General features: G+C 35.1%; 1 protein-coding gene across 1 annotated transcript in view; it reads right to left on the minus strand.

Annotated features, from left to right (window-relative positions):
- Positions 1-17,711, minus strand: part of LOC118835678 (sodium channel protein type 9 subunit alpha-like) — a 123,196-nt gene that overhangs the window by 20,867 nt on the left and 84,618 nt on the right. The window contains exons 17-19 of the mRNA XM_036742908.1: positions 14,138-14,255; positions 4,847-5,001; positions 2,478-2,651 (exon numbers count right to left, since the gene is read on the minus strand). Coding sequence (XP_036598803.1) covers positions 2,478-2,651; positions 4,847-5,001; positions 14,138-14,255 — 447 coding nt within the window. The remainder of the gene's footprint in view (positions 1-2,477; positions 2,652-4,846; positions 5,002-14,137; positions 14,256-17,711) is intronic.

Genomic DNA, 17,711 nt, shown 5'->3' on the forward strand with positions numbered 1-17,711 from the left:
AGCATTGTTGAAGTGTAAAAAGGATAATTTTAATTATTTTAAATTAATATATTCTTGTAAAAATAAAACCTATGGAGCCAAGAATAGAAGGAAGGTAGAAAATTGTGGGAAAACTCTCATAGATAATCTCTCAGATAGGATGGGATTGGGTTGGAATGTTGCTGTGTTGTAGGAAATGATGAGCTGGTTGATTTAGAAAAACGTGGAAAGACTTGGACTTAGGAGGGAAGATGCTGCCCACCTTCAGAGAAATAGATGACAGGAGGAAATAAGCATAGTACGGTCTTATATATATATATATATGTGTATGAATGTCTATGTGTATGTTTATACATATCTATGTATGTGTGTATATACACATATGTGTGTATATGCACACACATATATAGATATGTATATATCTATATGTATATTTATATGTATATAGATATATGTGTATATCTATATATCTCCATGCTTAATTGTAACCTTCCTTAGGGTGGGGGGGAGGAAAAAATAAAGTAAAAATACACAGCAGAGAGCAAAAGAAAACCAACAAGAAAGGAAAGCTTTGAAAACAATGCATAGTATTTATTATATAGGTTTTCTTGAAACGGAAATCTATTGTTTTAGATGGAATCATCTCTTACGGTCTGCTGTGTACATAGCAATGTTTTATTTTCTCATTCATATTTAATCTTAAAATGAGAAGAAAAACAAAAGAAGATTAAGGAATGAATGGTTAGTGAGGAATTTGAGGTGTAAAATGAAGATCATTTGCTTGGGAAGTTTGACATTAAAAATGCAGCTTGAGGAATTGTGGAGTCAAACTTAAAAAAAATGTAAGGGGTGGGGCAAACCACCATAAAAGATACACCAAAGTCATGAAACAGAGATGAGATGATTGCTGGAGCCAAGTCCTGAGGGATGCAGAAGGTAGGTTAAATAACAAATTTGGAGGATTTAGTATAGGCAGATAGGCAAGAATAAATTCCCCAGGTAAGCATGGCTTGGGGAATAAGCCCTCACCATCGTAGAGCCTTAAGGACTTGCAATCAATATTAAAAACCCAGTCCACCATTTTATTTTACAGATTAAAGTCCCATAACTAGTAATGATAGATTTGTTATTAGAGACTACACTTGAATCCCCTCTTAGCCATTGTTTTTTGTTACTCCTTACTGATTCTTTAGAATGGCTGAAATTGAGAGGCCATTGAAAGAAGATACTCATTTCACAAATCTAATAAAATGAACAGATAAAGAAACTGGAGCTAGGAGAGATTAAATAACTTTCGCAGTGTAAAATAGACTAGTGAGTGTCTGAGGCAAAATTTGAACTCATGTCTTCCTGAATCTAAGTCAATCACTACCCTCTGTGCCACCTGATTCTTCACTTTGGAAGGCATTGATAAAGTGAAACATATCTGTATGGAAGTGGGGGTAGCAGTGGGGCAGCCAGAATCTTAAGGAGACTAGGACGTTTGGTCTTGGGAAGAAAAATCTTCAGTGGAATGTTGGGAGTGAGTGGATGGGACATTCAACTATTTGAAGTGCCTGGCACATAGTAGATGCTTAATAAATGTTGATTGATTGAATTAAGTATTAGACTGCTCTGTTTGGGCAAAGAGTATATAACTAGAATCAATAGATTGAAGTTACAAGAAGCCATTTGTTAGTTCATTGTAAGGAAAGACATTCTAACTTTCTAATAGCTACAGCTATCAAAAATGGAATAAGTTATCCTAGAGCAGGGATGGGGAACCTGTGGCCTTCAGGCCTCATGTGGCCTTTTAGATCCTTAAGTTCAGCCTTTTGACTGAATCTGAATTTTACAGAACATGTACATTTTATAGAATGTTCTGTAAAATTCAGATTCAGTCGAAAGGCCACACTTAAGGATCTAGAAGGCCACATGTGTTGAAGGTCGCAGGTTCCCTACTCCTGTCCTAGGATATAGTGAATTTCCCATACCTGGAGGTTGTCAAGAAGTCAAAAATTATTTATTGGGAATGTTTAGAGATGATTCATACTTTGGAAAGGGGCTTGACTTGATGTTCTCTAAGGTAGCAGATTACTCTTAGAGTCTCTGCTCTTATTAATGAGATAACCCAAACTAGTATACAGATATGAACAATGTAGATGAAAAACAATGTCTAAATTTTGTGTTTATTTTTTAACAATATGAGTGAGTTTGACATAGTGAACAGAAGGTTGGTCTTAAAGTTGGGAAGACCTGGGTTCAAGTCTATAGTCTCTTAACTTTTTGAACATAAACAAGTCACTTAACTTTTCATTGCTCTCAAGCAGCTCTCCAAGACTCAAAGTTATAGATGAGCTGCTATTCTACATTGAAGGAAGAAATTTCTACAATAAGTATTCCCCACATCAATAAAACCACAGGTCAAACTGAGAATGAGTGTGGAATTGCTAATTACGAACATATTTATGATTATAATAACATTTGAAGCATTTGAAAATTTATGTAAATATACATACATCAACCACCAAGAATTCTAGCCAGCACCAGGCATTAGTGAAATATGCTTTACAACCATATGCCATCCATTTGAGAAGCATCTCCATAACGAAGAGGTAAGTGAAAATCTTCTCAGCATATTCCAGTATAATTATGAGAGTCCTTCTCTTGGGAAGGTATACATCATCTAAAGCCTGTGGAATAATAAAATAAAATACAACACAAATTTCAATGCATCTGCAACATGCAGTTGACAGTACAGGAGAAAAAATATGAATTTTTGTTAACTACGTCATGATAATGAGTCTAAGATCATGGGTTCAATGTCTAGAGACAAATTTAGTTTGTCTCTAGTTTCAGGGTTGAAAATAATGTTTCAGCCAGTCATCTTGTACTTACTTGCCCTAGTTTACTAGAGGTACAGACAAAAAAAGGTTTAATGAATGACTACCAATTTGTCAAATTCTACTCATTTCAACAAATAGTTTAAAATGAACTGTATATAAAGCATAGTGCTAAGCTCTGGAAATAGAAAGACAAAAACAAGAGATTTTCTTCCCTTGGGAGGCTTATATGTTTTACTAGGAGAATAAAACATATCTCAGAATCTGGGATCAGATCTTAGCCCTGCTATTTTCTCCCTATGTAAACAAGGGCAAATATTTCACTGTCTCTTGTTTTCAGATTCATCTGTAAAATGAAGATACTGGAATAGATAACTCATCTTTAAAATCCCTACTAGTTCTTAGTATATGAGCTTATGACCTATTTTTCACAAATAAATAAAAAGAAGCTGATTTGAGGAGGGAAAGACTCCTATCAACTAGGCGGAACTGAAAAGACATTGGATAGGCAGTAGCATCTACATTGAGTCATTCTAGTATCTTGAGATTTCATGACATAGAGGCCAAGAAGTACAATCTCAGCCAGTCTTAGGGACAGCTTATGTGAAGGCATAGAAACTAAAATGTTTGGCCATCCCGTTAGGAGAGAATAGCATTTAAAGGAGACAATTATGAAATAGAACAGTGGAAAGAACACTGACTTTGGAGACTTGAACTCAACCTGAACTCACAACTTGGCTGTCATCTATTACTTGTGTGATCTCAGGCAAATAAATCCCTTATGTCTCTGGCCTTAGTTTCTTTATCTGTAAAAGAAGAGAGGTTGACTAGATGACCTCTACAGGCCCTTTGGCTATAAATCTATGATCTTATAAAAAGTGGGTGAGTTCCCAATATTGCCCATGGAGCTGAGCAGAATAAATCTAACTCCTCTTTCTTATGTCAGTCCTTAACTACTTGGAGTCAAATTTCATGACACCTTAAAGTTTTATCTCTGTGTTGTTGTTGAGTTGTTTCAGTTGTGACTGACTCTCCATGACCCCATCAGGGATTTTCTTGGCAAAGATACCGGAATCATTTGCCATTTCCCCTTCCAACTCATTTTACAGATGAAGAACTGAGGCAAACAGAGTTAAGTGACTTGCCCAGGGTCACACAGCTAGTAAGTGTCTAAGGTCAGATTTGAACTTACAAAGTTGAATCTTCCTGACTATAGGCCGGGCACTACATTCACTTCCTCACCTACCTGCCCCTCCTCCAGGCTAAATACCCTCAATTCTTGCAACTCATCCTCATATGACATGGAATAAAGACGTTTCAATCATCTTGGCTGCCCTTCCCTGAACACTCTGTGCCCTAACAGTCTACATCTGAACATAATACTCCAAATAAAGTCCAACGAGGGCAGGAATACAAGGGAACTATTACTTCCCTATTCCTGGAAGCCATGACTGTCTTATTGCAGTCCAAGCTGGCAGCAGCTTTTTGATACTGAATAACATTAGTAACTCATATTGACCTTTCAGTACAGTAAAACTCCTAGACCTTTTTCCCCCCCAGACAAATTGCTAACCACGCTTCTACATTTTTTTACTTAGAATTCAAGTATAAAACTACATTTATCCCTATAAGATTGCATTTTTTAAAATATACTCCAGTGCTTTGTCTTGTCAGTATCATTTTTAGCTACTACCATCAAATGAATTACCTGTCCCTTTGATGAGCATGCCATCTGTGCCAATGATGGATAAAAATGTTGAATAGCACAGGACTAAACACAGATCCTTGGAGTACTCCACAGCAGACTTCCTTCTGTGGACCTGAGTACATCTAATTATTTAGTCCATATCTCTTTTTCACAAGAATAACATGAAAGAAACTTGCTAATAAAAATAGGAGGTAAGGCCTTGCTATGATGACTCTCTAATTAGCACCACAATTAATTTTGTGAGAGAAATGAATTTGTCATTATAATTTTTTCACTAAGGAGGATTTTGAAAGCAAATGGCTGTATCAGTATCATGCTTGCTTGCTGTATCACTTACCAGAGCACCACAGCTGACCAAGATAATGAGGAGTATGAAAATTTCAAAGCAACGGTGCTTTACTACCCTGTAGCAAATTTTCCTCAGGTTCCACCAGATCTTTCCTCTCTTAGACTTCATGCTGGCTCCACAGAAAGGGAACATTTGCATGCAACCTAGCAAAAATGACAGTGACAGGAAAAAAATAAGGCAAATTAAAATACCCTTATACAAACAAAATGCTAGAATGATTCTGAAGTAAATCATTCCAATATGTTCCAGCATTCATCTCTGTAGCTTTTCTAATGTATCTTTTCGAGTGGGAGGCCTGTATCAGGAGGGCCGAGTTTATAATCTCAAAGAGGATCATAAACATGTCTGAAAGGTTCGGAACCGCCGGATATAAGAAACTCTCAAAGTAGAAGGCAGAAGAATCAAAACATTTATTTAGGCTCCACAGTAACCAACCCATGAACCAAAAGCCCCATTTTGATATGTTGATCGAAAGCTTCCAGGCCCAATAAGTACGCCTTGAAAGAGTAACCAGGAGGCTACAGAGAAGCATGATTGCGTAAAGCAAAATCATGCTTCCCCCTCGATGGTAATAAGATTACCCACTGGCCTGAAGTCTTTGTTCAGCTTCCTCCCGTAGATCAGCTCTGCTACTGGCAGCTCCTGCCTCAGCTGTGTCTGTGTCTGTAACTGAAGCTGCAACTGTAACTGACGATGTAACGGTCGCTGTAACTGACGATGTAACTGTCGCTGGCTCCAACCGGAAAAGGAAAAGAGAGCTCTTCAAACTGTCCTCTCCCCTCTTATAGAGTTTTTGACATCATCAAGCTCCGCCTGAATGACCAGGGCCGATTGGTTCCTGAGTTGGCCCCTCCCCCTAGCATAGACATCAACACCTCCCCTCAGCCAGCCCCATGACTCATCACACAGGAAGTTCTGGTCCTGCCCCGGAAGAGCAAGCCCCAGCGTCCAGGGAAGCTCAATGAGGTAAGCTGAGTCATTCAAAGAAAACAAAGGCCATTCTGGTTACAAGGCCCCAGAGTCACAAAGAATAATTGCTTTTCTTTCACAATGCTACCACTATTTTGGATAAGCAGAAGGGACAAGGATTAAGGGTGATTTCATATTTTTATCTATTTTATCACTTGTGAAAGAATTCATTTCCTAGTAGCCATTCTTTTAACCACAAGTGACTCTGTGATAAACAAGGTTGGTCCTTTGGCAGCAAAAATAATAGCACATGCATTTACTAGTCCTATACCTTGAAGACCTTCCAGCTTGGTGAAAGTTGAGAGAACTTCTGGTCTGTTGGCATAGCCTTGGAAAACCCAAGGATCACTTCATTTTGATATCATTCGTCAGAGTAAGGGATTTATGGGGTGGTGGGGTGGTGGCACCATCTCCCTCGGTCCTACAACATACTATGTGAAGTTTTTTTTTTTAAGTATCACATTGTCTTGCTAAGTAGCTACTAACTGAAGATTCATTTGGGCTAAGATTATAATAAAAATTTCCATCAAGGCTTACACAGTACCTCATATAAGTTATCCCATATTAAGTTTTCCCTTATAATAATCCTGCAAAGTAGGTTCTATTGTTTTAAGACTAACTCTGAACAAATAAGTCATTTTGACTATTACAAATTCCAAATGAACTATAAAGGATATATGAAGAAAGATGCTATCTGAATCCAAAGAAAGAACTGATAAATAGCAGTATGTATAGAATAATTTTACAAAAATACAAATATATATGTATGTTTGCGTGTGTGTGTGTGTGTGTGTGTGTGTGTGTGTACAATTTGTATCTAATAGTAGCCATCTCTAGGCTGGGGTGCAGAAGGAAGAAAAAAAGAAATTTACATAACTTTATTATATATTTGAAAGGAATTGCAAGTTGTACATAATGGATTTGTAGTTTCATGTGCAATCATCTTTTTAATTATACCATATTATGGAAATACTGTTTTATTCCATAAATTAAAGAAGACAGATTTAAAAAAATATCCAAAAAATAAAAATTAATGTTAAAGAACATTCCCTGTTTTACAGATAAGTAAACTGAGAGAGGTTAAAGGCTAGGATCACACAACTAGTAAATGTCTGAGGCAGGATTTGACTCAGGGTTTCTTAATTTTTAAGTACAGTGAGCTTCTCATTAAGTGGATTTGGTTATCTTTAATATATGTTATTCTGTGTAATGTAGATACTTATGCATTTTACACACAGTTGGAGGGGATAACTGGGCGTCAACTTAATTCACTCTCAGGGAGAAATGCCTTCTTTTGAGACCCCAATAATTTTGAAGAAGTGAAACAAATGAACAAACAAAAAACCCCACTCCCCCTGCCAAAAAAACTCGTCTGTTTTTTTTTCTTAACAAACAGCGAAGTAAATAATAAACCCCAATGTAATTGGATAGAAATTTTAAAATATCTACCAACTATTATAGAATAAATGTTATATATGCGTATAATGATTGCATATAGGTTAGTATTTTCACTATGGCAGCTATATTTTTTCTATAATGAAATATATAATTCTACTTTTAAACACAATCTTGAAAAGTTATTTTAATCACATTGATTTTCCTTCCACTTTCATTATGCAAAGGGGATCTGTTACCTTTAGTGTTTTTTTCTCGATTTCATCCACTATTCCTTTCCAACATTAAACACTTGTGTATCACTCAGATCTGCCTGAACAGTGTCTCTCCCATTATTTATCAGCACTGATCTCTTTTCTAAGTCCATAATAACTATATTTCTGAATGGAAATCATGTCACCACAGTGGCTCTAGGTGGCTCATTCTTTCATTTTTTTTGGTGTTGGCATATTTTCTATTTTGTTAGACTTCTTTGCTAGAACCATGACATGATCACATCCTTCATGAACTGTGAAGAGGCAATTGTCCAGACAACTTCCCAACTTCAGCCAGAGTTAAAAAAAAAAAAAACAACACTTTGCAATAATGAGAATACTGATGAAACAGATGCCTAAATCAGTGATAACACTTCAGGTGGTGTGAGTTCTCTTTTCTCTTGGCTCCTCTGGCATTGGAATGAGAAATCTCCTTCTTGATCCAAAGACCAAGCTTGACAATGGGATTGGTAAAATATGGTTTGACATTTTTTCAGAAAAGTTCTTTCATGAATTAGCTGCCCATTAACTTTTCAGATTCTTCAAAGATAATTCGCATTGTGAGTCAGATCAAATACATACATGACATTGTTTTTCTTTCTAGAAGTGTCTGTCTTAAAATTTAAAATCCTCAAGGGAATAATTCACAAAGATCTGTTTGAAATATTACACCCTTGGTAGACAAATATGATGCTGGCTTATATCAGCAAGACATCACTTATGCATACTTTTTTCCAGGAATGACAATGTATTTCTGCTAAGCTATCCATTCCATCTTGGCTGTATTCCTCTGCATCGGAGGATCTGCATTTATTAAAGAGCTAGTTCCGGTTAAGGGGTATGACCATAAATATGTTTTCTCTTTTACAAATATAAATGGCTATTGTAGGGATCAAACCTACACTCTCAGTCTCACTGGCATCATATTGCCTACCCAACTGACTAGTCCATTGTACTTGGTCACCATTTTTGCCACCAATCACACATTTGAAAGTGAATATACTTTGATTTAGTTTTAAGAAACAGGAACTTCATTCTTCATCCTGAAAGCATTGTGTTTTTTTGGTAGTTCCTTTATAACTAGTGTAATTAACTTTTTTTGCATTGGATTGTTTATGATTCTAATTTGGGTGGTTTATATTTTTTGTAGGTAATCATTTTTTAATGCTTCATTTTGCTGACATATAATTATGTATAGTAGATTTTGGTGATTCTTTTTTCTCTGCTGTCTCTCCTTGTCTGGCTTTTTATTTTTATGATTTGATTTTCTTTCTTCTTATTTTTAATCAGATTAGCTAACAGTTTATTAATTTTGTTAGTTTTTCAAAGAATCATTTCTTAATTGTATAATTTTTGTTTTCCCATTTATTTTCCCATTAGTTTTCAATATTTCATTTTCCTGAATTTATTTGTTGATTTTTTTAGTTGTAAAAATGTGAATTCATTTAATTAATTCTCTTTTGTCAAAGATAAGTCTTCAAGAATACATTTTCCCCTTTATCTACTATCTTATCTTCGATCTGGAAATTTTGGTGTATTGTTTGTCATTCCCTGGTTGGCTTTTAGGGAGAGTAGGCTCCAATACATCTGAACAGGAAATCTCATGGACATTTTAAAGGGTTTTAATTGGAAAAGTTCTATCTCTCATGGTTGATTGTATTAAGTCCCCCTAGTAATAAATTATACTACATCTTGGTATAATAATAAAGAAAATAAATATTCTATGTCTTGAAAAATATGTTGTAAATTTTTTTTATTAAGAACACATTGTTTTTATATGATGATATGCTTAGAGAATCCTAGAGAATCAAGTAAAAAACTACTTGAAATAATAAAAATATTTAGCAAAGTTGCAGGATATAAAATAAACCCACATAAATCATTGGCATTCCTATATATTGCTGACAAAGCCCAACAGCAAGAGATAGAAAGAGAAATTCCATTTAAAGTTACTGTAGACCCTATAAAATATTTGGGCATCTACCTGCCAAGACAAACCCAAGACCTATATGAACACAATTATGAAACACTTTTCACACAAATAAACTCAGATCTAATTAAATGGAAAAACAGCAGTTGCTCATGGTTAGACTGAGCTAATATAATAAAAATGACAATTTTACCTAAATTAATTTACTTATTCAGTGCCATACCAATCAAACTACCAAAAAATTATTTTACAGAGCTGGGTAAAATAATAACAAAATTCATCTGGAAGAACAAAAGGTCCAGAATATCAAGGGAATTAATGAAAAGAAATGCTGGGGAAAGTGGCCTAGCCATACTGGATATTAAACTGTACTATAAAGTAGCCGTCATCAAAACTACTTGGTATTGGCTAAGAACAGAGTGGAGAATCAGTGGAATAGGTTAGGTACACAAGACACAGTAGTCAATGACTATAGCAATCCACTCTTCGATAAATCCAAAGAATCCAGTTTCTAGGCTAAGAATTCACTATTTCACAAAAACTGGTGGGAAAATTGGGAAATGGTATGGTAGAAACTGGGCATAGACCAACATCTTACACTGTATACCAAAAAAAAAGTCAAAATGGGCTCATGATTTAGGAATAAAGGTTGTTACTATAAGCAATTTGGGAGAGCAAGGAATAGTTTACCTGTCATGGGAAAGGGAAGAATTCATGACTCAACAAGAGATAGAGAATTTTACAAAATGCAAAGTGGATAATGTTGATTATATTAAATTGAAAAGTTTTTGTATAAACAAAGTCAATGCAACCAAGATAAGGAGGGAAGCAGAAAATTGGGAGAAAATCTTTACAACTAGTGTCTCTGATAAAGGCCTCATATCTATAATATATAGGGAACTGAGCCAAATTTATAGGAATACAAGTCATTCCCCAGTTGATAAATGGTCAAAGGATATGAACAAGCAGTTTTCAGAGGAAAAAATTAAAGATATCTATAGGCATATGAAAAAATGCTCTAAATCTCCTATGCACCACATCTCTCCTGTCATATTGGCTAACATGACAAAACAGGAAAATGATAAATGCTGGAGGAGATGTGGGAAAATTGGAACATTATTACATTGTAGGTGGAGTTGTGAGCAGATCCAGCCATTCTGTAGAGCAATTTGGAACTATGCTCAAAGGATGTAAAAATGTGCATATCCTTTGATCCAGCAATACCACTTCTAGGGCTATATCCCAAAGAGATAATACAAGTGGAAAGGAACCTGTATGTACAAAAATATTTATAGCAGCTCTTTTTTGGGGTAGCAAAGAATTGGAAATCAAAGGGATGCCCATCAATTGGGGAATGGCTAAACAAATTGTGGTATATGAATGTAATGCAATACTACTGTGCTATAAGAAATGAGAAGCAGATGGACTTCATAATAACCTGGAATGACTTATATGAACTGATGCTGAGTGAGGGGAGTAGAACCAGGAGATCATTATACATGATTACAGACACATGATATCTGTAAGGATTAACTTTGATAGACTTGACTTGTCTCATCAATGCAAGGTTCAAAGACAGCTCCAAAAGACTCATGATGGAAAAAACTATGCACATCCAGAGAAAGAATCATGGAGTCTGAATGCATATTGAAGCAAACTTTTTGCTCTCTCTCTCGTTTTTCCTTTATTTTTTTTTTTTTTGGTTTTGTTTCTCCTTTCTCAAGATTCATTTCATTGGTTATAGTTCTTCATAACAACTGGACTATTATGTAAATAAGTTCAATATGAAGGTATATGTAGAACCTACAATGGAATACATGCTATTCTGGGGGCTTGGGGGGAAAAGTAGAAGGGAGAGAAAATTTGGAACCCAAAAACTTGTGGAACTGAGCATTGTAAACTTAAAGTAAAAAAATAAATTGTACTTAAAAAAAGAACACATTGTTTTTAAGAACTCATCTGATTCAAAATGGATGAAAGACAATTGGATTTTCAATGATACAACTTATCATAAGTGTTGTAAAATGGATCATGAAAACAGCTTGGAAAGCTAAGCCAGCTCATTGTGTATATGACTGGCTCATTGCCACCTACTCAGAGAATTATGTTCTGTTGGCAAAATTCATCCATTATACATAATGTAATGTAATATAGTCACAACACTACTTCTCCTTTTATCCAATTCCCCACTCATCTAGTCACAGAATGTAAGTGGTTCACTATCAAACTGATGGATCTTTTCTACTGTTAGCTCAAAATACAGAGGCATAATAACAATGTTGCTAGCAGCTGCTGTGGAAGTGAAAGACCAGAACAAGATCAACAACAAGAACACACAAAAGGGCTGCTAGCCCAGGTTCTTTTATCTGCTTTTCTAAGGAAAGCAACTTTAAGGGGTTTACAATCTCACTTTAATTAAAAATACATATATCATCCACTTAGTCTAGGGGAAAAAGTCATCACCCTGAACTTCGGAGCATATAGAAACAGAAATCACAAACGGATCAATAGACAGGCCTTGTCTGATCAAGACTCCATATACATAGTTACCAAAAAGAGAAGCACCAACATCTAGGTTTTCAAAGCCATGGGGCTCTTGATAATGGCCACCCAGAATCTCATCTGGTCAAATCACGTGACACTCTTCCAGTGAGTGAGAGCCCCAAAACAAAACACCAACCTCAGATTTTATACACCCTTCTCAGGCCCTTGGGGCACGTGATTAGCCAGTGCTAAGAAGCACTCAAACAAAAAATAGGAAACAGACCCATTTTGCTTGCCATTACTTTTGAAAAGCAAGACTCATAAAAGGTACTTGATTTCTAAAACAAAAGACAAAAGGGTCCTGCTTTACCTGCCCCACTCAAACAAAGGCAAGACTCATTAAAGGCACTTGATGGCCTTAGCATTCCAAAAGAGAAGACAACAAAAAAGTGCCACCCTAATTACCATTACACCATAGCTATAAATCTCTATAAGGAAGTAAGAACAATGAAGAGTGGTGAAAGAATAAGGTCAAACTGCACAAATGTTGTGATTATTTAGAAACAGAACTATGAGCATTTTCTTCGCAACAGCTCTGTGAGGTAGGTAACGAAAGGGTTATCTACTCCATTTTTATTATGAGGAAACAGGTTCAGAGAAATTAAATAGCTTACGCATGACCACATAGCAAATAAGGTTAAGAGGTAAGATTTAAAACTAGGTCTTCTGATTCCCAGTTCAACACTCTACACTCTATATAACATGCTAATTCTCAACTGTCATTCTTGCTAATTAGTCTCCCTATATACCTCTAGTTTCTTGGTTCTGTCTCCAGTTACTTAGCTTCTTCATCCTGGTTCTTTTTGTTTATTTTCTTGTCTCCACCACTCTCTGTCATATTTTTGGGTCCTGTGGCTTTATTATTCTGTCTAGAGATGTCAATAATGGTGCTTTAGGCCTATTTCCTTATCCCTATCAGTTTCATGGATCTCCACTTGGATTCCATACAGCCTAACTTCTGCTTGTTGAGCTCTAATAATTCCAGAACTAATAGTAGTAATAGTAATAGCTAGTATTTATATAGCACTTAAAGGTTTGCAAAGCACTTAAGATCCAAGAACCTTGTGAGGTAGGTGTCATTATCCCCATTTTATAGATGAGGAAACTGAGACACAAAGTGACTTTTCCAGAGTAACATTGTTGGTAAGTATTTGAGATAAGATTCAAACTCAGATCTTCTGGACTTCAAGTCCTGTGCTTACATAATGGACCTTGTAGTTGCCTCTAGAGACTTGAGAACTCCAGGGTTTTTCCCCAAGTTACCAAAAGGGGGAGGCATGTTTTCTCCCTGTGTCAACTATAATCTCCATGTCCTACCTTATCATATAACCATTCCATGTGCTCTGCCACAGTGGAAGCCCTCTCTATATCTTTGTTCCCAACCATTGTGTTGGAAGAGGTCAGATTCTTTGGGAGACAGACTTACCCTTATGGCGTCATTACACTTATATTCCCCTCTCAAGTGAATTTGTCCCTGTCATAAGAATTCATAGTTATGACTCCAGTATATGGCTGGTTTGTTCAGTAGTTAGAGCCACATGATAATAATTCCAAAGTTATTCCAAAGTTCTTGCTTGCTCAATTAAATTCTTTATTTCTCACAGTCATCTTTAAACTACATTTATGTATTTTACTCTCATACTAAGAGTCAAAAGAGGGATCCAGGTGAGAATATCTGAGAGAAACAATACAAAGCTGTCATCTAGAAATATCATTTGCAGCTCATGCTCTCCTGATACTACATTAGAAGCATCAGTATCCTATAATGAAAAGATGATTTACTAGGTAGAGCAGTAGATAAACATAGAGCTTAGAGTAGGAAAACTTTAGTTTAAATTCTGCCTTAGACACATATTATGTGACCTTAGGCAAACTACTAAACCTATCCATGCCTCAGTTTCTTCAACAGCAAAGTGAGAATAATAATAGTACCTACCTTAAAAGTTTGTTATGAGGATCAAGTGAGCTAACAGATGGAAACAGAGGACTATACACATTCTAGCTGTAATAATAATAATTACCATTAATTATTGTTAATATGCCCCAGTGTATAACATTTATAGCTATGGTGCTGGAATAGTAATGCAGATTTTAAATAAAAAGTAGTACAAATTATGTTAACAATTGCAAAGAAACTCAAAATAATAGCAAAAGGTCACAAAGCACAGTTATCAATTTTCTACTTACCATCTGAAAAACAAGCTCCTGGTTCATCTGATTTTTCAGATCCAGCCATGAGTTGTTCTTCCTCAAGACCAAGAATAGGAGCCATGCTGTCTTCAGGAGAAATAGCTTGGCTAAGCTTCTATATCACCCAACAAGTCAAGAAGAAAGTTTTTAACCATAAATTATATTTAATAAAGCACATTTAAATGGTATTTCATATTCAAAAGCAAGACACATGTGAAAATATCAACAACAATATGGTGATGTAAAAATGCAGAGGTACACATTAAGGTTAAGTAATCTACTGGTGTGTCTGCACTGGATTTTCGTTTCCAAGCATTTTAGTTTGTTGTTAGTTGTGGTAATGTAATGAACATAGACTTGGATAGACTTGGAGTCTGAAACACCTAGGTTCAAATCCTGTCTCAGATGCTTATTATTTCTGAGGTCCTGAGACTTGATGGTACTTCTCAGTCTCAGTTCCTTATCTATAAAATTATGATAATAATATTTTACTGACCTCACAAGATTACTATTAGGATTGAGTGAGATAAGGAACACGAAGCATTTTCCAAACCTTAATAACAGCTATCCAAATGGGAACTAATATTCTTACCACAGTATTATTGAAGAGCATTTTAAAATACATTTGACAAATTAAAAATGATGAACTTGTATTAGTCAAAATTAGTATAATATATAGGGAGAAGAATGACATTGTTCCTGCAAGGTAAGTAGGACAAGGGTCAGTAGTTCCACTTGGTCCCTTTTCAGTCGTGATTCCAGGGAATGATTTGCATTGTCAGAGTACAAAAGAATTGAAAGAAATTTTCGTACTCTAAGTTAAATGGAAGATTCCCTTCTGGGAGTAGTAGCCCCAGGCACAATGCCAGGGGTCCAGAAGACAGAATTTATTTTACTCTGAGGACTTCTACTGAGTGACAGTGATGAAAGGAGGAAGGAGTTGGGACATATCACTAGGTGTGTAAGGTGCCTTCTCCCATTTCTGTTTCCTAGCCATGCATGCCACCTTTGGGATGAGGGATGTGGTAACTCTTGGGAGATTACTCCTTCACAAATGGGAGCATTTTCTGTGTCATTAATTTTTCTTTTCTATTTAAATAAATGTCTTTGATTTGAATTAGTGTGTTCTCTTGTTAATCTGGTAACAGAAACCTTAATATGGGCTCATGAACTAAGACTCTGAGGAGATGTTGACTACAAACATGCCTTAAAATTGGCTTGCCAGGGATAACTGCATGTGAGAGAGCCTTGTGCTGCAAATAGAAAAAAATGCCAATAGCAATTCAATTGTATAAAGTATATACAAGAGTTTACTATGGTTCTCATACATATACACATTTGTGCTTGTGTTCTATGCTTACCATACCCTGCTAGGTGCTGGGAAAAATACAAGAATCAATAAAGATGGGACATTTGACCACAAGAACTTTATAATGTAGCAGGGGAAGTAGAGGAAGATGGAACATTTGCAAATAAATGTGACACAAGTTAGAAAATGATTAAGTGTTCTGAAACATTGTTATAGCAATATATCAAAAAATATCCATTAAGACCAAAGTAGATTTATAGTAGGGATGCAAGGATGGTATAACATTAGGAAAAAGTAATAATCTATCAGATTAAAAACAAAAACAAGAAACTCTAAAACAATGTGATATCAATGGATTGCGGGAAAAAAACCTTTGACATTGCACAGCCCTCATGCTAAAAAGGGAAGGAAAGGGGGTGTTTATTGTCTGCTATGTGCCAAGCACTATGTTAATCACTTTACAAAATATTATCTCAATGACCTTACAGAATTTAAACATAGAAACAGGGATGTGTCATAAAAAGGAAACAACCCTGGTTCTGTAGGCAGAGGACATGTTTTCAAATCCCATGTAAGATATTACTACATGTGTTGCATTAGGCAAATCACTTAAACTCTTTAAGCCTAAATTTCTTAATTTATAAAATGAAGAGTAGTAGAGTAGATAGTTTCTGAGATCTCCTATAGCTCTTAATCTGATTTTTGTGATCCTAATGACTTAAAAGTTTGATGGATACACACATGTATCTGTATGTATGTACCTATGTTAACATGCATGTATGTTATATATGTATATGGCATATCAACAGCTAGCAATTTGTGGAATGGAGGAAACATTAGAGGCTTTACAAATAAGTATAGGAGTAAAGCAAGGATGTCCCCTTCCCTTACTTTTATCTGACACAACTCTAGAAATCCTAGCAGTAGCAATAAAACAGTAGAAAGAGATAAATCTACAAACATGCAAGAAGGAGATAAAATTATACATATATCCTGATGATATGGTAGATTAGTTAAAAATCCTAGAGAAATAAACAGAACTTCCATATATCAATAACAAAATTCAGGACAAAATAGCAAGGTATGTCTCATTCAAAATTACTACAAGATGCATAAGATATATGGGAGATGACCTACCAAGGAAAATACAAGATCTATTTAGATTTAATTGTAAAACTCTCCTTCAAGAAACGGAGAATTAAATAAATGACTGGATAAATATTCAATTCTCATGGTTTGGACACGCTGGCAAAAAAAACCAAAAACAAACCATGATACTAGTCAAACTATTTTATAGATATTGTGCTGTAATAATCAAATGACCAAAGAGACACTTTATAGAGGTAGACAAAATAATAGAAAAATTATTTGGAGGAACAAAAGATCTAGAATCACAAGGTAAACTATAAAAATTAAAGAATGAAAAGGAAGAGCATTTCTAAAGCTCAGATTATTCTATAAATTTGTAATCATGGAAACTATTTGGTAATCGTTATGAATAATTAAGTGTATCACTGAAATTATCTAAATAAGGAAACAGAAATAATTACACTCAGCAATTCAGTTTAAAAAATAAACCCAAGAACATATTACTTGAGGAATAACTCCTTATTTTATTTGAATTGCTTCAAAAAATGAGAAGTGGTTTGGCAGAAATTAGATTAAGATCAGCATTCTATATCATATCTGTGATAAGCTTAAAATGTGAATGACCTGAATACTAAAGTTTATTCCATAAAACAATTAGAAATCCAGTTTAGATGCCTTTCACATTATTAGAAAGGGAGAGAATTCCTAACCAAACAAAGCTTAGAAACAATTAATAAAGAAAAAAAAAACAGGTAAACTAAATTACATAAAGCTAAATGTATTTACATGAAGAATATAAATTCAAATAAGATAAGTATTGAAAGAACCTACTAGGAAAATATCTGTGTGTCAAAGTTATTCTTAATGGTCTAAAATTTAAGACATATAAGAAACAATATAAATATGTAAAAATACCACCAAGAACCATTTCCCAGTGGACAAGTAGTCAAAGGATAAGCACAAATAGTTATTAAAAGAATAATTTCAAGCTATGTAATATCCACATGAAATACTGTCTCAGATCTCTAGTAGAGAGAGAATTGCAAATTAAAACAATTCTAAAATTTCACCTTACATCCAGAAAATTGACCAAGATGACAAAAGATTGGAAGAGTTGGTGTTGGGGGTGTTGTAGAAAAATAGGCACACCATTGTAACATCATATATCAGTCT

This window comes from Trichosurus vulpecula, chromosome 2 (genome assembly GCF_011100635.1).
Source record: "Trichosurus vulpecula isolate mTriVul1 chromosome 2, mTriVul1.pri, whole genome shotgun sequence".
NCBI lineage: Eukaryota > Metazoa > Chordata > Mammalia > Diprotodontia > Phalangeridae > Trichosurus > Trichosurus vulpecula.